Source organism: Chenopodium album, chromosome 25 (genome assembly GCF_948465745.1).
Source record: "Chenopodium album chromosome 25, dcCheAlbu1.1, whole genome shotgun sequence".
In the NCBI taxonomy this organism is placed as follows: Eukaryota; Viridiplantae; Streptophyta; class Magnoliopsida; order Caryophyllales; family Amaranthaceae; genus Chenopodium; species Chenopodium album.
The window spans coordinates 3,422,855-3,444,514 of NC_137858.1; the positions used below are offsets into that span (position 1 = coordinate 3,422,855).

The 21,660-nt window shown below is 34.3% G+C and overlaps 3 protein-coding genes and 1 non-coding gene across 8 annotated transcripts; 2 read left to right on the top strand and 2 right to left on the bottom strand.

The window, feature by feature from the left end:
* Positions 1 to 244: 244 nt before the first annotated feature.
* On the bottom strand, positions 245 to 10,077 carry LOC145613523 (bifunctional fucokinase/GDP-fucose pyrophosphorylase-like). Its single transcript, XM_081668639.1, has 7 exons — positions 9,703 to 10,077; positions 5,952 to 6,231; positions 5,136 to 5,500; positions 4,117 to 4,243; positions 2,380 to 3,381; positions 1,558 to 2,291; positions 245 to 910 (listed from the first exon to the last, which is right to left on the bottom strand). Exons 2-7 carry the CDS (start codon positions 6,073 to 6,075, stop codon positions 512 to 514), a joined length of 2,751 nt encoding a protein of 916 aa, XP_081524765.1. The 5' UTR covers positions 6,076 to 6,231; positions 9,703 to 10,077; the 3' UTR covers positions 245 to 511.
* A 165-nt stretch (positions 10,078 to 10,242) lies between these two features.
* On the bottom strand, positions 10,243 to 10,324 carry TRNAV-AAC (transfer RNA valine (anticodon AAC)). The gene has a single exon. It is a non-coding gene; the product is annotated as a tRNA-Val (tRNA).
* A 2,118-nt stretch (positions 10,325 to 12,442) lies between these two features.
* On the top strand, positions 12,443 to 17,872 carry LOC145613119 (putative serine/threonine-protein kinase WNK11). 4 transcript variants are annotated; one of them, XM_081668173.1, is made up of 9 exons: positions 12,443 to 12,566; positions 13,190 to 13,287; positions 14,311 to 14,348; positions 14,565 to 14,792; positions 15,039 to 15,259; positions 15,338 to 15,495; positions 16,179 to 16,584; positions 16,665 to 16,910; positions 17,163 to 17,872. In XM_081668173.1, the coding sequence occupies exons 2-9, from the start codon at positions 13,192 to 13,194 to the stop codon at positions 17,597 to 17,599; spliced, it is 1,830 nt and encodes a 609-aa protein (XP_081524299.1). In that variant the 5' UTR covers positions 12,443 to 12,566; positions 13,190 to 13,191; the 3' UTR covers positions 17,600 to 17,872. The 4 variants fall into 4 exon arrangements, with proteins under 4 accessions (XP_081524299.1, XP_081524300.1, XP_081524301.1 ...); XM_081668172.1 differs by lacking the exon at positions 12,443 to 12,566 and adding an exon at positions 12,689 to 13,064; XM_081668174.1 differs by lacking the exons at positions 12,443 to 12,566; positions 16,665 to 16,910 and having other exon boundaries at positions 12,685 to 13,287; positions 17,148 to 17,872.
* Positions 17,873 to 19,075: 1,203 nt separating this feature from the next.
* LOC145615018 (protein yippee-like At4g27745) lies at positions 19,076 to 20,454 on the top strand. 2 transcript variants are annotated; one of them, XM_081670098.1, is made up of 3 exons: positions 19,076 to 19,288; positions 19,433 to 19,544; positions 20,018 to 20,454. In XM_081670098.1, exons 2-3 carry the CDS (start codon positions 19,452 to 19,454, stop codon positions 20,249 to 20,251), a joined length of 327 nt encoding a protein of 108 aa, XP_081526224.1. In that variant the 5' UTR covers positions 19,076 to 19,288; positions 19,433 to 19,451; the 3' UTR covers positions 20,252 to 20,454. The 2 variants fall into 2 exon arrangements, with proteins under 2 accessions (XP_081526224.1, XP_081526223.1); XM_081670097.1 differs by having other exon boundaries at positions 19,076 to 19,294; positions 20,018 to 20,450.
* Positions 20,455 to 21,660: the final 1,206 nt, after the last annotated feature.

Sequence of the window (21,660 nt, forward strand, 5' to 3'; positions counted from 1 at the left end):
ATTTGATGTAATCAATGGATGTGTTTCTTCATATTAGGGCATGATTACTCTGATGATTCTATAAGTGAAGCGCAAGCAATTAGATTCCCATTTACAATGCAGCTTTTGTACCACTTAGAACACTTGGCATCCTAAGCCAAAATGTCCCATTGTACATCTTAAACAACACACGCCAACATATAACATACACATTGTAGAATTATTGTGACATGTTTCTTGAGACCAAAATTGTCTAAATCGGTCATATAATTGTCATTATTAGTATAGACGATCAATAAGAGAAGAGCATTATGTGTATCAAATGAATACATCAACCTTCTCAGCAAATCTAACAATCTTTTGTATCTTCTGTGCACCATAGAATAAGTCAATAACATACTTACATAGTTACATGTCAATAAATAGGGGCAACACTAAAACAGTAAAGCATACAACTCATTATTGTGGGGGAAAGAATACAGCGGGTGTAGTGATGTAAATAATCGGGGGAAAGACCAAAAAGACTTGTACATTAGAACTCGGAAAAGATATTCCAATCGTAGACTTTCACGTCAAAATCTGAGGTCTGTGATAAAAGATGTCTCAGCTCCTCAGCACGATCCACATCCTTAGCAAGCAATAACGCAAAACCACCACCACCAGCACCCACAAGCTTGTAGCCACAACAATAAGGTTCAGCAAATTCGAAAAATCGATCTACAGATTCATTACTACAAAATGGGTCCAATTCTTGGTGCAGCCTCCACGCCTCCATCATTATATCACCCAAGTCATCTATGTCTCCATTCATGAGAGCTTCCCTCCCTATTTTTGCAAGCTCAGCAAGACGCTTGATGCTGGATACAAGCAGATTATCTCTTCTTAGGTAACGAGTCACCACATTCTGCAATACTTTGCGAGCAAGTCGGACCTGCAGTGTGTTGAACTACTAGTCAAAAAGCATAATTATAGTATACTAGTATCAAAGTAGGGAAAACAACAAAATGAAAGATTGGTTTGCATTTAAGGGGGTGTTTGGTTTGCAAGCTAGTATGGGGTTGGAATCAGAAATGAAACCAGAGTGGTTTGAGGTATGGGTTTGAAACTCTTAAAACAAACATAAGGTATGGGTTTAAACCATTCTAAACCAATACCTTATAACTAAATTATGCAAACCAAAAGAGTTTTAGGCATCCACTTAACCAAGCCAAAAATGCCCACGCCCACAACAAAGGCAATTTCTCAAAGGCAACAAATCACAGAAAAGTATGAAAGCTTTCTTTAAAGAATAACAACAGGTGAGATTAATAAAATCATGACACCTATATGTACCAAACAAGAAATCTCCATGAAGAAGTTGAAGAAATTAAATTGAAAACATCCATAAAATATAACTGTAAATTTTGCACCAATGAAAGATCTTTTAAGTAACAAAAATGAAAACCTAGTTGAAGGGGCTTTTGTTGTGGTGATGTTACAATAGGGGTCTGTGTCCGAGCCTCTTATTAATAATAGTTGAGGTATTCTCTTTACATAGATGGAACAATTGACAAGAAATGAAACTGCATAACCACTTACTTGACCAGTAAATACCACAAGCAATCTCTGATGCAATTGCAACATCAATTCAGGGGATGCCAAAAGAGGAATGACTTGAAGCCGCAAAGGAATTCCAGGGAAGCTAGTTGTAAATTTAATACCAGGATATAACCCACCAATCTGATCCTGCCAGCCTCCCCCTGTTCCCATAAGCTGCTCTAGTACCAATACTAGCTTAGCAACATTTTCGTCTTCATTGTCTTCTTCAATTATTTGAAGGAGTCCCTTCACTACAGCAGCTGCAAGGATGCTTGATGTCCCTAGGCCACTACCACGTGGAACATTGGCCCAGGTTTTAATCTCCAAGCCCAAAGATTGAAGGTTCTTGTCATGAATGACACCAGTAACAAGCAATGCACACTTGACAAGCCTAAATGGATCATCACTATCAAATGGAGGGACAATGGAGGTAGGGTCTTGAATAAATAGCTCATTTGAAGCATCATCACTAATTAATACACCAGCTGTCCTAGTTGTTTTTATGGTTGTGCCAATTGGGAGAGAACCTTCCAGACAAATGGCCATGTTAAGAACACAACCAGCACGCTCCAAACTCCATGGCGGAGTATCACTCCAACCCCCAACAAAATCTACACGTACAGGTAATTCAACCTTCACACTCCGAAGCAAGTTTTGCTCCTCTGCACCAATGTCAAGTTTGTTGCCTTGGTGTATTAAAGCAGGTATGCCATGAGATGCATCCAGAAGATTCTCTGCAGACAAATAAAAATTCGCAAAATAATAAAGCACATTATATTACCCAGAATAATGGTAATTAACCCTCAATTAAGTTTATCCTACCTTTAAAACCATATCTAACAGCTGAAGCAGTTTCATCTGCAACTGCAGCCCAAACTTTGCTTTCCAGATCATTTGCCAGCATCTCATCTCTACAGGCCCGGAGAAGATCAGCTTTCACCTGGTATGCACGACTTTTAGGAACTATATTTGAATTCTGCACCTGGAGGCCGGGACACATTGCCAAGAAGTCCTTGCAGATCTCAGCTCCTGACTTATCTATTTGCAGTATCTCTTCACACAGTTGAAACAAGTTTCGTCCTAACAACCCATAGCTAATGCATGCCCTTGCTATACCCGCAGCTAGATCTGCTTGATGAGTACTGGAACCCAAGCACATTTTTTGGAAGTCAATCGATCTATGCAGTGCTTCCAAACTCATGCGAGGAGAATTTCTCCACAAAATAAGCATGGATGGATTTTTCTGGTCACGCAATCCCATTAACCATGATGCTAACTGAAGCATTTCAAAGTAAGGGAGGATTGGAAATATTTTTGCATTCCATAAGCATTTTTCCCCGTCACTTGTCAAACTCCAGAGATCATTTTCCTGAATGTGTAAATCACACAACACTTTCTTCCATGGTCTCCCACAAAATGTTCCATCCTTAGACATTGAAGTCTTTGGGTTATCATGAAGACCACAGTACACAATAACCCGATCATTACAGCCAGACAATGGTACCTCCCAGATGCAGTGGCGATCTGGAAGCATAAATCTTACAGGATCTTGCACAACCCCAGGAACGTTTATACCAACAACAACAGACAGGGAGCCAATTTGTATTTCACTAGAAATTGAAGAATCATAAATAAGAGTATCTTCACCAACTGAGACCCCTGGAGCAATTTCACTGGAAAGAATAATAGCTGATGCTGCAATGTCAGATGTAGTGGTTGCTGGAATAGAGCAAAGATGTCTACGTCCTACAAGTCCAGAGTCAGCACCACTAAGATGATCCAATACTTCACTTGATGTTCCAAAATGTAAAAAGAGTAATTCATCTGCAATAAAATTAATCAGAACATTAAACTGCATGAAGCATTCATGATTCATGAGATACAAGGATTAAAACATTCAGAGACAAGGGCCAACAAGAGGAATAGAGTGTCTCCCTTCTTCCCTGCTCTTTCCCTCTTTTTTCAACTCCAAATACAGTAAGGAGTGCATAGAACATCAATGGGGGAGTGGACAAAATATACGTAGTATAAGAAAAACATTAACGACTAGACTGAGAGTTCATATTCCATTACTAGATTAGACTCGTGCGTTGCACGATTTGAATAATTTTACTCCATATAATTATGCATAAAAAATAGTTTTTATCATTTGTGCAAAAAAGAGAGGCAATTTTTTTTTTGGTTTGAAAAAATGTATAGTTTGGATTAAAAAAAATAATAATAATAATTGATGATGACATCACATATAGAAATGAAGGGAAAATTTTTAATGTGAGAATGACACGTAGGATAGTTTAAAGGTTGATAATGTCAACAATGTTTTGTTTTAGTAATAGTTAATAGATATGTTCACTATTGGTGTATTTCATAAATCTATGTATCCCCAGGTTAAGGTGTAAGCTTTAAAGACGTGACCAACGCCAAATAGACTTCAGAACTAGATGAATTACTTGAAAAGGGAAATACAAAAATATGAGTCAATGCAGCATACGCAAACACGTAACTGGTAACATGAATATATGACCACTAGTCTTCATGTTTCAGATAATTTTGACATACGAGCACAATAGCTGAACATTTGTTGTTTTCCCAATTTACTGACAAGTTCCTCCCCCAATGGTCTCTTCCTTAACCATTCATGTTTTGTCGGCACCCAAGCTGCAACTAAATCTTCATACAAGCTCATCTGCAGATATACAACATGAATTGAGACTGCTGTATTTATTACGAGAAAATTTAGCAACAACTCAACAAAGTGCACTATAACAACCATACAAGCATTCTGATTAGAAACTCTCCGACTAATTACATCTCACACAAAATGGAGACACTAGAAGGAATTAAAACAAAAAAAAAAAAAAAATTAACCACACCAAAGGGAAGAGGAGATGCAAAAAAGAATGAAGGTAGCAAGACACATGAAGCCTCCTTTCATGGTTGGGGAAAATGTGGACAGTAACTTCACAGAGATTCCCAATTCCCAAAGGCCTTCTTAAGAACCTCTTAGAAAGAAAGGTGACAAAATATGCTTCAAAAACCTAGGAACAATCACAGACAACAGCGATTCTTAAACCTGATGTTCAAAGAAAGGCACAAAAGGAGCAAATTTATTTATTACTAAAAGGCAGCCCACAGCAAATAGAAGACGCATCCACAGAATTCACTATCCAAGAAATGGATAGAACTGAAATGCTTTGAAAGATACTTCAATGAATCAACTGTAACCTATTAAGAATTTATTGACAAATATCAAATAAATGCTGCTAATAAATTCCATGTCCATAGACTCCATACAACAGCTTCTGGTAATTGGGTTAGGAATTCAGTACATACAATTTATCGTTTGCTAAGTTGGATAACATAGTAAATGAGAACATGAATGAGCAAAGAATGTTCAGGAAGATGATCAACCGATTCAACCCCATGAAAACAAAATACACAACCTTCACTGCTAGAAAGTTTTTTTTTATTCAGTTCTTTTACTGATTTCAGATCACAAGGTATATTACAAGTTACCATAAGAGACTGCTAGAACTCTAGAAGATAAAAGACGTGATAATAGTTGAATGAAAGCTTACCTCTTTTTTACTATCCAGAAGCTGCAGAATCAATGATTGGCCAGAGCATGCAAGGTTGACAAGCTCAACCCATGCTTTACCTCTGACAGCTATGATTCCAGTATCAAGCAATGTTCTGCCATCATCCAGAAGAGCCTGACTTTCAACAAGCTCCTCCTTACTAGGTTTCTGCAGAAGATTTTCAACTAAACTGACAGACGAAATAGCATCTAAATTTGCAGTTTTAGAAGCCACAACAACACCATGGTTAGAGGCAATGTCAAGAGTTATAGGAACTGTGATGATGCATGATGCGTCCTCTGGTAGAAACATATTGGAGGCATCAAAACAAGGAAGTACGTCTCCCGTCATAATGAATAACCCACCTATATATCAAAACATGGTTTTAAAAAGATCATCATGCAGGCTATAAGAAATAAAAATACAGCAAATTCATTGAGATTCAGCACAAATCATTAACCAAGAAATACATGAAGAATTTGAAGCTATATAAACTTGCTCTAATTTGTATGCTAATTATATGATGTAGAAAAGCTAAAGTTACAGTAGCTAAGAAATGATATGCACAGCTTGGCAGAAATAGAAAGAAAAAAATATAGTCCCCTACACAGCCTACTAGCCTAGGATGCATGCTCTGTTCTTTCTTTTCACTTTGCCCTTTAGATGAATTTGAAAGTTATGCATAATTTTAATCATGCTAAGTACATACTGGTATTCCAAAAGACTTCCAGATTATACAGAATATGCTGCAATTATTAGTAAATTTGTCAAGTTGTGAAATGAAAACAAAGGTTCATTGCAAGAATTACTAATGACCTTTATTTTTGAAAGCCTGCCTTGCACAGGATGATATTGCAAGTATATGGTCAAAAAGCAGAGGTACAGGCCCATCGGGGTCATCTGCTGCTAAATATGGAAGTGGCAGGAAAACCTTCCCCATTGGATTTGCCCACGGGACCCTTTTAGAGTCACCTCCAGCATGCAGCAATAGTATATGCTTTTTTGCCAAAAAATCAATGCACGACAGGTTAGGAACTCCATTGTCAAACCTTTCAGGAGAAGCAGAGTCCAGACTTCCATCAGCACTTTGCACAGCCTATGCCAAAAAGTGCCAATAAGTAACAGAAAAGAGACGGAGTCCAGATAAAACTGTAAATGATCTATGATAATGAAACTGAAGAAAGCCGGAAACATAGTCCATGAGAAACAATTCTTCAACATAAAAGGAATCAGTAAAATACAGCTAAGTATGTACAGCATGCCCTGAGAAAAAAATATAACAAGGGGTTCCTTACAGGATAAAATAAAATGGGGTGTGTGGACAGATATATAGAACAGTAAAAGTTCACCTGATGTTACAATATGTGTGACAAAATTAATTAAATAAAAACTGGAATCAACCATGTCATGCACACAAGTTACAAATCAAGGTGGTGTACACCTTTAAGATATTTCCTGTCTGAAAATGTTGTTTTTTCCACCAAAGACCAAACTTTAGTTACCATAAAGTCTATAACGAAAGCAAGCATCAAATTGTCCATTCTCCACAGCTAAACGCATACTGCATATGCAACTTGTAATGAGAATTAGTCACTCTGCTGCTCTGGAATTAAGTCCCTAGAAGTAAGATGCTTAAATGCATCAATCAAAGGGCTTCATCTACTCAGGGATCACAGCTACATCAAACCATACATAATTTATTTTAATGCATCTAGTACCTCCATTTCATAAATTTCTTCCCACTTTCTGTTATGAAATTATACCAATTTAAAATATTTGCTTTCCTAGTAAACATGAACCTTTGGCCCACATGATTTCTCTAATACTCTCTCTTTTCCTTAAACAAAACAAATGGTCCAAAAAGTAACATTCTTTTTTCTACTACATAAAATTATGTGTCTAATTATCTATTGTAAATGAATAAATTTCAATTCCTAGGAAATAAGCCAACTTTTGAGTAGCTTAATACCCACCTATACCCGTACTTTTTTTCTCTTTTAAAATAATGTTTAATTATATCCATAAAATTAATGTTTACAAGGCAAATGTAACAAGAGTATTATATGTGTGATATAGACTAGTGTCAAATAACAGAATTTGAAACTTGAAAGATCCCCTTTATGTACACACATCACCTTCCAATTCTCGTTGGCTAGTCTAGTCTAATCAGAGATAATTGTTCAATTCCTACTAATTACAAATCAAATTCTGATTATTATGCAACCTTCAATCTCTAACCCCCAATTAGTATTATATACACCTGGAGTACAATAGATCATGGTACTCCTTACAAATATGTTTGAGTTATTTTGCGTACCACTTTGTGTTATTTTACTTAAATGTTGTGTTATTTTGTTACAACAATATGTTATTTACTTATTTACTTCAACCTCCATTCATGCTATTTTTAATTTGCAAAATAACAAGTACTTATTTAAAAATAACATGTGTTAAATTGAAATAATAATAAGTTTTACATCAAAATAACATTAGCAGCTTTGAGTTTAAAGAGAATCGAACACTTCATGAGGTACTAAATTTCTTGTCATGAATACATTTGAACCCTTAAATGGCTTCAAATCAATTAATTTCTAAGAAACCCAGAAAATTGGAAGAAGAAAAGAGGAGATAAAAAGTGTCTTTGATTTAGAATTAGAGTAGTGAGAGGAAGAGAGAGAGTGAGAGGTTGATTTCGGGAAACCAGAAAATTGGATGAAGAATGGAAGAGAAAGTGTGTGATTTTGAGTTGGAGTAGCTTATTTTGCGTACCACTTTGTGTTATTTTACTTAAATGTTGTGTTATTTTGTTACAACAATATGTTATTTACTTATTTACTTCAACCTCCATTCATGCTATTTTTAATTTGCAAAATAACAAGTACTTATTTAAAAATAACATGTGTTAAATTGAAATAATAATAAGTTTTACATCAAAATAACATTAGCAGCTTTGAGTTTAAAGAGAATCGAACACTTCATGAGGTACTAAATTTCTTGTCATGAATACATTTGAACCCTTAAATGGCTTCAAATCAATTAATTTCTAAGAAACCCAGAAAATTGGAAGAAGAAAAGAGGAGATAAAAAGTGTCTTTGATTTAGAATTAGAGTAGTGAGAGGAAGAGAGAGAGTGAGAGGTTGATTTCGGGAAACCAGAAAATTGGATGAAGAATGGAAGAGAAAGTGTGTGATTTTGAGTTGGAGTAGCTTATTTTGCGTACCACTTTGTGTTATTTTACTTAAATGTTGTGTTATTTTGTTACAACAATATGTTATTTACTTATTTACTTCAACCTCCATTCATGCTATTTTTAATTTGCAAAATAACAAGTACTTATTTAAAAATAACATGTGTTAAATTGAAATAATAATAAGTTTTACATCAAAATAACATTAGCAGCTTTGAGTTTAAAGAGAATCGAACACTTCATGAGGTACTAAATTTCTTGTCATGAATACATTTGAACCCTTAAATGGCTTCAAATCAATTAATTTCTAAGAAACCCAGAAAATTGGAAGAAGAAAAGAGGAGATAAAAAGTGTCTTTGATTTAGAATTAGAGTAGTGAGAGGAAGAGAGAGAGTGAGAGGTTGATTTCGGGAAACCAGAAAATTGGATGAAGAATGGAAGAGAAAGTGTGTGATTTTGAGTTGGAGTAGCTTATTTTGCGTACCACTTTGTGTTATTTTACTTAAATGTTGTGTTATTTTGTTACAACAATATGTTATTTACTTATTTACTTCAACCTCCATTCATGCTATTTTTAATTTGCAAAATAACAAGTACTTATTTAAAAATAACATGTGTTAAATTGAAATAATAATAAGTTTTACATCAAAATAACATTAGCAGCTTTGAGTTTAAAGAGAATCGAACACTTCATGAGGTACTAAATTTCTTGTCATGAATACATTTGAACCCTTAAATGGCTTCAAATCAATTAATTTCTAAGAAACCCAGAAAATTGGAAGAAGAAAAGAGGAGATAAAAAGTGTCTTTGATTTAGAATTAGAGTAGTGAGAGGAAGAGAGAGAGTGAGAGGTTGATTTCGGGAAACCAGAAAATTGGATGAAGAATGGAAGAGAAAGTGTGTGATTTTGAGTTGGAGTAGCTGAGAGAGGAAGAGAGAGTATGGGAGGAAGATGACTGAGAAAAAAAGCAAAATAACATACATTTATTTAAAAATAACATATATATAAACTGAAATAATAAGAAGTTAATATCAAAATAACATGAATTTATAAAATCTGGAGTCCCGTGTTCCAGGAGTAAGATAGAAATTGCGCTAACCCCTTCATATACTTAGCTTATAAAACATCCTACCTAATGAAAAACTGTCTTAATTTCCTATTCCTCCCCATTTTTTCCACCTTTTCCACTTCTTTAATTTTAAGTTGGCTTCACATCTTAACTTTAACAATAACATAATTCACCCGTTTCTTAATACTTGCAACACTTTAACTTTCACGCTTACCAACTAAACATTGGCCTAAGTGAGATCATTAATCATTAATCATTAAATTAATACATTGCACAAAAATGAAAAGACTAAAAACAACATAATTACCGAATCATCTCCATTATTATTAGCAGAAATCCTCTGATAATGAAGAGCCAACTGATGAATAGCATTAAGAGTAGCAGCACCCGACCCAATACGCTCACCATGAGGATCCGGAACAGCAAGAGTGACCGTAGATTCAGCAATCCGACCAAGACGTTTAGCGCGATTAAGCTGCCATTCGTAAAGCTGAGCTTGCTCAGGACTCGCCGCCGTTAAAACGACGGCGTCCCACGTCGGAACCCTAGAAGGGTGGCGCACTGAAAGGCGTAATCTATACCATGATTTGCGCAAAGTGTCGGCTATGTCTGCTTTTGTTTGTTTTCGCCATTTTCTCTCTCCTCCGCCATTTTTGGTGCTTTCGTCTTCGATTGTTGCCGACACTCAGATTGCGCGCGATGGAGAATTTGGGGAATTGAAGGTTTGGGATCTGCGATTTTGTTTTTTGCCGACGATTGTCGATTGTGTCGAATGTTGATGTATTGTTGGTTTACACGACGTCGTTTTGCAATATATTAGAGAGTTTGATGAAAAAAATTGAAGTGGTGGCGTCGCCCGGATTCGAACCGGAGACCTTCAGTGTGTTAGACTGACGTGAATCCGTGATAACCAACTACACCACGACACCTAATTGCTGACTCTGCTTTTAAAATGTTGAAATTCAGCTACGAGTACGTTAGTATTTACAGATTAGACACTTTGAGAGTTAAGGAGGAAGGATAGGAGATCCCCTCCCTCAAAGAGTCAAAGTATCCATAGTTGATACCGATCTCTCAACCTCAAGGTTGAAATGTACAACCCTTTCTTATATTATTATTAGACCAAGCTTAGCTTGGTATGTTATTTACTACCTCCATTACACATTATTTGCAGCGATTTGACGTAAATTAAAGACGGAAAATGTCTAATCGTTGCAAATAATATGTAACGGAGGTAGTATATACTTGTATGACAGTTTGATTAATGTTTGTGATTTATACCGGTACGTAATATAAAATAAACATACAGAAGAGTTATATAATTATTAATTATCATACAAATTGTCTCCATGTTTAGTTTTTGATAATATCATTGGTCAAAGTTTCATGTTAGCAAATGCGTTACTGTGAGTCATATCATTTTGTATAACATTTATTTTGAAACAAATAGTATGTTTGTTACAGTAAGATATTATAATCCAAAAATTTACTAGTATAATCATTCTATTTTCATTTGATATATATTGTTACTTTTCTTCGCATATCAATGCACTTTTTTATGCGTATATATATTGAATTTCACTTTATAAAAAAATAACTAACATACTTTTGAAAACTATAAAGAGAAACGATTTTAACAATATAGCATGTGAGTATGTTTTCTCTAGCATATAAGTGAAATTTTGTGGTTAAACTCATTGATCAAGACTACGATATGTCAATATATGGGTACGTGTATTTGAAAATGAAGAGAGTGTGTTAATTAATCTCTGATGGACAGCATAGAAACATTAACAAATCACAATGAAACTCTCATTTGAAATTTATCGACTGTTTTTGGAAAAAAAATTCTTGAAATAAATAGATACTCCGTACTTTGTAATTTTGCATGAAATGTACGTTATGTAAGACAAAGCCTCTGAAGATAATCTTGATCACCAAGATTAAAAACAAAATATTTTTGACACGATCATGCGTTTTGTAAAATACTTTTTTAGAAGGTATTAGATACAGTATTGTATATACTACCTTCCGAGATATTCTCATATTAAGGGATACTATTTAATATCTCGGCGTCATACAACTCACATCCATGACTCCAAGCTGCATGAAGAATAATGAATGGTCATTTTGTACATTTAATTCAACAAAAATAAATTATGTCCATTGATTTAGCTAATAGTAATAATTCCTTTATCCTCTTTTACAATGATTTGCCATTAGGAAGCAATCTTTGACTGGAGGAAGCAATTCGACACAAATAATAATTGTATTACCAAAACATTTACTAATAAATAAAGACTTATTCATTCTAGTCATATTTTTCAATTGACTAAACAAGATAAATCGTTCTTTCACCAAGCTTTTGATTCAACAAGTTCACATGGTGCTTAACTTATAACCCTAGGTCATTGAATAAGCCTATCACCGTACCGACCTAAAATCAACAAAGCCAACCCCATCCATTGACCTATTTGGAGAAATTATAAGTAAGGCATAGTATGTTTGGTTTAACTTATTTAAGTTGATATTCGTATTAACTTATGTTAGATCTACTTGACTTTTATTTGCGCTTAGTTTTCATTAAATGTCTTTAATTTCGTTATTTAAAAAATTACGAAAATTTCTTAACTAAAGAATACATATTAATATGAAATTTAATGATATCTCATTTCCTTTTTAAAAAACCTAATAAAATCCTATTTGATATGTTTTTATTTATGGATTAGTGTCCAAAGAACTTTAAAGTTTGATCAAACTTAAAAATCAATTCGGATCACACCAAACCTGCCTAGAATAATTCGTACAAGACAAAATAAAATCATGAAAATGGATCAAAATCTAAATTCAACAAGTTCATTAAAGAATGGTTCCAACTTTATTCAAACAAAATAAAAAATAAAATAGTGAATTCATTAATTTCACGAGCAAAAATACATAGATATTACTACAAACATCTTCAACCTACCAACATCCTATGTTTTGAAACTTTTAGAAAGTTGTGATTAAAATATCTTAAAGTATCATGTTATACAATCTGTTACCTCGTGATCCAAAAAAATCCATTCAATGAAAGCAAGAATTAGTTGTCTCACCGGCGGAATTCGCGACGTTCTTTTTGCTTATTATAATTTCATTCATTTATACAACTTAAACGACGTCACTTTACAGGTAACCTATTTTAATTAAGTAAGAGTATTATAGTAGTATTGTTAAAGTCTTCAAAAGTCAAAACTGTATCAAACAAATTAAACAAGTGTTTGCTCTTCCTTCACTTCTGCAAAACCTCCGCCTTCTTCATTTCTCTTCTTCTCCTTTTTTTTTTTTTTTTTTTCCTTTGATTTTCATTTTTGTTCTTTGTAATCATCATCCCTTCAATTTTCCCTGAAATGATAGAATTGAATGGGGGAGTTTGAAGGGATGATTAATAAAAATTTGATCATTAATCAGTGTAGCGGAGTCAGGATTTTGAAGACGGGGTGTCGATATTAGAGTCGTATATACAAAATTGTTGCGTAATTTGCAATAAAAATCAAATCTTTTTAAGTGTTTTTAAAATTGTGGGGATGATTTATATTGGAATTGGAGAGGGTAGTCCGTTTTAATTTCATATAACGAATGCCAATTCTCTTCTCTAAGATCGGCATTCAATTTTTCTTCTTAAATTAGGTTATTATGATCAAATTAATCTTTTTTCGATTTGAAAAAAATTATATTTTGTGAAAATTGAAGACGAAAACTTTCTGCAAATTTTCCTTTTTTTTTTTTTTTTTTTTGTTTTTTTTGAATTGCAGGGATGTCGCCCGGAAAGGGATCAGCTGTTCCGACCAATGATGACGAGGCAGGTGAACCTGAGTTTGTGGAGAAAGATCCAACCGGTCGCTATGTTCGGGTATTTTAATGTCACAATTTTGGGTTTTATATAAGTTAATGTCACAATTTTGGGTTTTTAATTTTCATATATGTTGCTCATTTTTGTTGTTGTTTAATTTGTCCTGTATTTTGTTTGATATTATTCGCTCAATATTTATTGCGCTTTTTATTTCTTGTCAATGTTGCATTGAATTTATAAGTATCATTGAATGAGAGGAATAATGTCAAATTTTGCTCCTTTGTTGGGTTCCTACTTTCACTATCTTGGTTTTGGTCCCTCATAATCAATCAATTTTGATATAGGTAGCTGTGACGCCGTAAGGGCTAACGTTTAGTTTGGGATTTTATGACAAAATAACACTTTAATTTGATTTTACAAATGTGTAATTGAGACTTGATGTTTAGCTTATACTTAACCCTTGGCTAGGGGATTGCGGTTTTTCCGTTTGGGGCTGTATTGGATTTAGTTTTATTGGCTAAATCATAGAAGTTGTCTCTATTTTTTCATATTTCGCCAGTTTCGGTCCCCACACACCCTACAACATACCAAAGAGTTAGGTGATAAGTTGATCAATACACATTGTGCTAGTAATCTGTTGTTTGGTAGTTTTGCTTGGATGAGTATGTTTATGATCTTTGAGTAATTTAAGTGTAATTCAGTGTTGTTGCACTAATTCACCTATGTATGGTGATTCTTTTATACTCTGTACAAGCTATGTCATCATTTTTTTGGTGGGGTGGGGGTGTTACAAGAGCTGTATCTTCGTTGATAATATACCTTTTTGATCAATTGCATACGTAATCTATGTTATTCGTATGCTTCACCTACTTTATTACTGGTATCCTCTTGCCATATCCGAGTCATACACTTTTGGTGAGTTTGAGTAATTAAGAATGGATGATAAAACAGTTTAAAGGCTTTTCCTTGTAAAAAATTTTGTGCTATACAGATGGAAGCTTGTCTCAATATATTTTAATCTTCTTTTTGCCATTGCTAATAGCCTAATATTGATTTTTTTTTTTCCAATTTGTTTTGCTACAGTTTGGTGAAGTCTTAGGGAAAGGAGCGTTCAAGTCAGTGTATGTTTCTATTCTTTATTTATGTACTTTGCTAGCTGATGTTATGAGCATTGACTTTTTTTATGCATAATGTATCAAGTCACCATGCTTGAGGACATTGCACAAATAATCTGATGATGGTGGAATTGTCCCTATGAAACTCCACATAATGAGAATGTCATTTTCATTTTCTATATTTTTTCTTGTAGATTTCTTAAGCATTACCTTTGTTTGCAGTTATAGGGGATTTGACGAAGTCAATGGAATAGAGGTTGCTTGGAATCGTGTGAAGATCAATGATGTTCTGCGGTCTCCAGAAGGTCTGGAGAAGCTATATTCTGAAGTTAATCTTCTCAAGAAATTAAAACATGAAAACATCATAAAGCTGTATGATTCATGGGTGGATGACAAGAAGAAAACGGTGAACATGATCACTGAACTCTTCACATCTGGCAATTTGAGGGAGTAAGTTTGTTCCTTTTCTTGCATTTCAGCTTAATTATTCAGACTCACATACTTATGCGAATACATGTAAGTGTATCAAGATTGCAACTATTTTATAAATGAATGATACCTAAGTGAAATTGTTGAGTACCTGACATGAGTACTTGAGGTGACGAGGACAGATCGAGTAAAATAGCATTTTAATGATGTGACAGCTGATTGTTTATCATCTATATGTTTGCAATAATTAACTCTTTGGTGTAATAGATATCGAAAGAAGCACAGAAATGTAGACATGAAGGCTGTGAAGAATTGGGCAAGACAGATTCTCAGAGGTTTAGCTTATCTTCATAGTCATGACCCACCAGTTATACACCGAGATTTGAAATGTGACAATATTTTTATCAATGGAAACCATGGAGAGGTTAAGATTGGAGATCTAGGACTAGCAACTGTCATGCAGCAGCCAACTGCACACAGTGTCATTGGTGAGGCTTTAAGTTTTGTTTCGCCATCTTTAGATACTGAGAAGAGTTTTGCTGACTTGTTTTGTGTTTTAATAATAGGAACACCCGAATTCATGGCTCCAGAGCTTTACGAAGAAGATTATAACGAACTCGCTGACATATATTCTTTTGGAATGTGCATGTTAGAGATGGTAACTTTTGAGTATCCTTATAGTGAATGCAAAAATCCAGCTCAAATTTTCAAGAAGGTTACCTCTGTAAGTTTGTCTATAGTTTTTCACTTTTATTATTTTGCTTCTTGCTTGCTTTGACGTTGTGCTTTCCTTGGAGAAATTACATAGAATTCCCATGAGCTATAGCTCTATTTTACAAAGTGACCCTTTTGTTTTTACCTAAAAGCACCCATGGTTCTTGTTTGCAATTGACTCATCTACTACTATATTGCTCTTGAAATTACTTTATCTCTGTCATCTATTGTACTACCTCCGTTAATTATTATGTGCAACTTTGGGATATTATTTGCGAGATATAAAATATTCCAAAGTTGCACATAATAATTAACGGAGGTAGTATGTGAAGTGAGGTAGATAATGAGAGGTTGGAGGAATGTAAATGAGAATTGGGTAACTGCAACTGTAATGTGTGGGTGATAGATAGGAAAGTTAATTATGCGAAGTTTTCTGTAGAAGTGATTTTGTAGAAGTATCTATGAATTTCAGAAAAATACCCTCCCTCCAGAAATATTTAAAAAATCGGTAGTGTATGTTTAACATCTAGTGAAAATTTAAATCTGATGAGTAGTATGTGAAAGTTGCCAACAACTTGCATGAGGTGCAGGTTAATATATCTTATTAAGTACCCTTTTCCAAACTTTGTCTAAATTTTGGCAATTTGGATAAGAAACAATCTCATTTACATGGTTTCTTGGTGTTATGTGCAGGGCATTAAGCCAGCTTCCCTTGCCAAGGTGAAAGATCTCCGAATGAAGGAGTTTATTGAGAAGTGTTTGGTTCCTCTTTCAGAAAGATTGCCAGCAAAGGAGCTACTCAAGGACTCTTTCCTTCAAGTGGAAAGCCCAAAAGAGCTCATACGCCATCCCATTGTGATGCCCAGCCAACCTCCTAGATCCACTGCTTCAACATCAACGTCTCATTCCATTGATCTCGATGCTGATCACTGTAAACTTAACTACTGGAGCAACTCATCTGGTAATAGCTGCATCAGTCCAACTAACCAAGTTTTGGAATTCACGAGGGCTCATATGGGAAATTTGTTCCAACTAAGAGGGAAGAAAAATCATGATGACAACTCAATATCCTTGACATTGCGTATTGTGTACCCCTCAGGTAGGTGAACATTATCTCATTATTTAGTACAATATCTGATCATTATTAGCTTATTCATTTCAATTTTGGGAAAATTTTAGGGGAGGTGAAGAAAATAGATTTTGTCTTTTATCTGGAGTTTGATACGGCAATTGCATTAGCAGCGGAAATGGTTGCAATGCAAGATTTGGCTGATTATGACATGGAGTTTACAGCTGAATTTATTGATCACATGATAAAGAAAATTACATTGAATTCAAAATCATCATCTGTTCACTCTTCTGTTGAACCGAAAAAACGAGGTGATGATACCGTGGTTGAAAACGTAAGAGATACTGGCATGGACGGTGAGCAGAAATTTTATTTTTTTTGGTTTATAAGATAGTTCTTAAGATCATTGTTTCTTGCATGTGGAAAGTTAAATCATTGTCAATAAAATCCTGAGGCAAAATCCTATTTAAATTGGTCTTTCAATAACTTACTGTGGTATCGATTTGCCTTTTTCTATACCTAGGGGTGATCATTTTCCTCTTTTAGGATGAATTTAACACAAGATTTGCTATAATTCTGAAATCATGATTTAGATCTTTTTGTTGCAGATGTTTTTGCTGAGGATTCTTCTGGCATATTAGGTAAAGCATTGCAAAGACTTGACTATTGCATTGATGATTGTTTCAAACGTTTGAGTGTCAACAAACCAGAGATGGACATTGGAGAATCACACAGTGAAGAACACAACATTTCAAGAAATAATAACCATCTCAGTGGATGTACCCACTTGAATAAGGTGACTAAGAAGTCCGAAGGTGCAACTTCAATGGAACATGGTGGAATTTCTGGCTTAACTAGCTTAGGAAGCAGCTCCTCCTCCTCGTTAAATGAGGAAGGAGATGATGAGCTAAAGGCAGACTTAAATTCAATCGAAATTCAGTATCAGCATTGGTTCGATGAACTTGCTAGAATGAGGGAAGAGGCATTAGAGGCTGCTAAAAAGAAGTGGATGATGAAGAAAAAGATAGTTGCTCTTTCATTGTGAATATTTCAGTTTTTTTCTTAGTGGTCATGTTAATTGTTAACCCTCCATGCCAGAATTTTTTAGTTATGGTAACAGATTAATATAGCTTTTGGAAAGCCTCTTTAAACCTTAGTTAAGGTTAATTTGCACATATTCATACATTCTTTTTTGGAATGCAGGCTTCTTATGTAGCTTGGTAGATGATTTTTTTATTGGATTGGAAATGGAAACAGTTGGGAGGACAATGTGTACATAAATATTGAGAATTATTAATGTATAACTTGGCATTATGCATTTATTTTTGTTATTCTGTTGCTCTTGCATGTTTAACTGTATTTCTTTTCCTAAAAACATGAAGACACAAATACTAATCTTAGCTCAGCTCAGCTTAGCAGATGGATACGATTGTCGACACATAGTCTTCACCTAGCTATTGTTTGGATTACAAATGGCTCCGAGTCATGAACTTCAGGTAAGGTTCTAGTCATCGCTAGAGCTCAGGCCAGCTTATTGTTGTTGATGACTAGGTAAGCCGATCCCCTCTACCCCACTGTATATGTACCCTGGGATTGGCATAACTTGATCCAGTTCTGATTCCAATTTTTTGGAACTGGTGCTGACTTGGCTCGAGATCAGTTCATTAGAAATTGACTGCGTACCTAGTCTCTCTCACCCCTACTGATGTTTTTACTAACAATGAACACAGGTAAAAATGTATGTACTCCATTTCACATTCCAATTCTTGTGCACCCTAACTAAGAGTAATAGGGATTTTGTTAGTTTAGACAATTCATGCCAAAGTTTTGATCTTTATTTTAACATTTGATGCATCTTTCCATCCCACTTTCCTATACTTGTATAGTTGTTTTACACAGGACCACGCTATCACAACCCTCTTACCCTATCTGCAATTCTATCAAACTACTTCAAAAACACTTTTTAACTCAGAGTTTACATGTGCATACCATACCCTTTGTGAAGTTAGTGCACAGTATATCTGCCTCTGCATGCAATTCCAGAAAGAGGAAAAGAAATAAAGGACCCATCTCCACTTGAGGTAGGTTATTAATTGTACCTACATTAATAAATAACACGTCTTTCTGCGTCCACAAATAATATGTCACATTTGAATAGACCTTATACGTCATTGTTTTTAGAAATTCAGTCGACATAACTATATTCACTCTTCGTCCCTTCATAAATCTCTTTTGATGATCTTAATGGCTGTTGAATAACTTTCAATTATGTGATATAATTTTCTGTTCATGATCACGCCACGGCTTATGCTTGTTAAACTGGAAAAGATAGATCGTTTAATAGGCTAAATTCAACGAAATTTCATTTTAACAAGTTTCTGATAATAATTGATAAATAGTTATAATCTTGATTACCACAACAAAATTCCTTCACCTAAACAAGTAACAATGACCCTTCAATGTTTAAAATATAGAATTTTTATTTATTATTTTTTTTGAAACAATAAAATATAGAATTATATCCCTACTTATCTATACAATTGAATTTTTTAATTCTTGTAGGATAAACCAAAGTCATAAATCCAATATTAATCTAGTTGATAACTCCTTTATAAAGATACCTTTTTCCAACCAAATTTTTATATCCACTTGTCACCAATTATTGATACCCAAATTTTATTTTCCATAGTTGGAAAAATCCACCTTCATGTGATCACTGCAGCAGCAATTCAGTGTACTGGTTTGTATTTACATGATTTTTATTTTCTTCTAAAAAACATTATAACTTTATTGTATTTACTAAATAACCCTGCCAGTTTATAATTTTTCAACAATTTTTTTTTCTTTTTCTGCTGTTTAAGTCTTGTTTGTGTTTTAGGTGCAAGAGGTTTTTTCTAATGGCTGATGAAGCTGGATTAAGAGCTTATTGCTGTTTCGTTTGTCGAAATTATGTCGCCGAGCATGATGATATAGTCTCTAAATCATTTCAGGTATTTGATTAACATAATTAGAGACAGTAATTAAGAAATTCGTAGTATATATTCAAGAACATTGTTCAAACGCTATTCAAAAAAAAAAAAAAGAACATTGTTCAAACAGAGAATTGCAGAACGTCTGAAAAAGAATTATATGATTTTATCTATATTTTTCATAAAGAACAGTTGAATTTTTTAGAAGATTGCAACTTGTTACTATAACAATTAGTAAGGCTTTGTTTTATTTCACCAAATATTTTCTGATTTGATGATGGAGTATGATTTTTGCTGATTTGTAGTACTAATTATAGCCAATGTAAACTGATCAAAATTGGAATTTGTTGATTCACTTGTGTACACGTCATGTGCAGTAACTAATTTTTACTGATTAGAATTGTTTAAATAGAATGTGACGTAACCTAGAGACAGAGGGAGTATTATTTTGCGAAATACTTAATTTATGTGCAATGGTATGTTGATTAAATTAGGCACATACAGGGAGGGCATATTTGTTCTCCCATGCAGTGAATATAGTTACAGGGCCTAAGGAGAACAGACATCTCCTCACAGGCCTTCACACGGTTGCTGATGTTTTCTGCTCCGACTGCGGCGAGGCGCTAGGGTGGAAGTATGTCAAAGCTTATGAGCCATCACAGAAATACAAGGAAGGCAAAGTTGTGCTTGAAAAATTTAAGATTGTTAAGGACGGTGATTTCTGCTAGTAATGGCAGTATTTTACCTTTGTTATGTGTACAAAAATATTGCTTTATATGTTTATATTATGGTACAAAGTTAACACCACTACCAAAGTGGTAAAGCTTCTTAAAAGTTCTTATTAGGCCAACTAGAATTTACTTTAATCGTCTTAACTTTAGAACTACTTTGTTGGTTCTCTATCAATGTAAACAAGAATTGACCCTTTTCCTCAACGTCAAATCTTTAAAGTTCCTTCTATCAATTGTTGACGTACGGCTTTTAATAACGAACAACTAAGGTAAGTTTTTTAGTGTTTACCATAAGGAGGTATAGTCCAAGACAGTATGAATGTGTTTCAAACTCTTTTAAATGATGGTGTTATTAACTTGTTATGTCCGTTTCTTTATATTGTGTGATTCCTTATGACGATTCATATTAGCCGACTCCAAATCATTTTGAGACTAAGGCTTTGTTGTTGTTGTAAGAGCTATTTTAGCTCAATTTAGTTCTTTGGTGAATTTTGTTTGAAGAACCCACAAGAAAATTCCTTCACCTATTCCTCCCCAATCTAAGTTAATGAGTTAAAAGTTTGTAGGTTGGCAATTTTTTAGAATTACGGCGTAAAGAATTATAAGCCCCTCCTTTACTAACGATGTGTCTTACCTTCATTCCCCATTTTAAAGAACATACTACCTCCGTTTCGCATTATCTGCAACAAAGGAATATTTTATATCTCACAAATAATACCCCTTTGTTGCAGATAATGCGAAACGGAGGTAATATATATGTACAGAGTAATCATAAGCATAAATGCATAATAAGTGTCAACAAATCTATACATTAAAATCTTAACCACTAAACCATGCAATATTTGATGTTACCTTTATAAGTAAAATATTAAAAAGTAAAAATATAGTGACCTTTGCTCGAACCTAATAACTGGTTTAGTTTATACAACCTCGATTTCAATTTATTTGCAACATTTACCTTATATAGAAATATAATCCACACTTTTTGAGAAAATTTTGAGGTTTGGGGCCCGGAGGCAAAAAGTGTTGAGACCCTAGGAGATATATCTTGGGGTCATATAATGCCGTTTGAAACCATATATGATCATTATATGTTGTCATAAACGTACGTGGTAGGCTTGAGTTTACAAAACAACGCAAGTTGTGAATGGGTAAATTGACCGTTTAAGGGCATATTGGATGATTCCACCAACCCAATTGGACACCTGGAGGGTATTAGGGACCATGGTAAACATATCGGCAATTTTTATTTATGAGTGAAAAAAGGTCAAAAAATTACAAAATTGAAGACTACAATCCAAGCTTTTTGAGGAAATTTTGGGGTTTTGGGCCCTGTAGCAAAAAGCCTTGAGACCCTAAGGGATACATCTTGGGGTCATATAATGCTGTTTGAAACCATATATGAT

What these genes read in the sequence shown, in the direction of transcription:
- LOC145613523 (XM_081668639.1), bottom strand. Translation starts at nt 6,075, where the DNA reads ATGGGGAAGGTTTTCCTGCCACTTCCATATTTAGCAGCAGATGACCCC. An exon ending in GCAGGCTTTCAAAAATAAAG is followed by an intron (nt 5,501 to 5,951) that starts GTCATTAGTAAT and finishes TTTGATATATAG; the next exon opens with GTGGGTTATTCATTATGACG. An exon ending in AATGTTCAGCTATTGTGCTC is followed by an intron (nt 3,382 to 4,116) that starts GTATGTCAAAAT and finishes ATTTTATTGCAG; the next exon opens with ATGAATTACTCTTTTTACAT.
- LOC145613119 (XM_081668173.1), top strand. Translation starts at nt 13,192, where the DNA reads ATGTCGCCCGGAAAGGGATCAGCTGTTCCGACCAATGATGACGAGGCA. An exon ending in CAACCGGTCGCTATGTTCGG is followed by an intron (nt 13,288 to 14,310) that starts GTATTTTAATGT and finishes GTTTTGCTACAG; the next exon opens with TTTGGTGAAGTCTTAGGGAA. An exon ending in AACTGCACACAGTGTCATTG is followed by an intron (nt 15,260 to 15,337) that starts GTGAGGCTTTAA and finishes TTTTAATAATAG; the next exon opens with GAACACCCGAATTCATGGCT.
- LOC145615018 (XM_081670098.1), top strand. Translation starts at nt 19,452, where the DNA reads ATGGCTGATGAAGCTGGATTAAGAGCTTATTGCTGTTTCGTTTGTCGA. An exon ending in TAGTCTCTAAATCATTTCAG is followed by an intron (nt 19,545 to 20,017) that starts GTATTTGATTAA and finishes TGATTAAATTAG; the next exon opens with GCACATACAGGGAGGGCATA.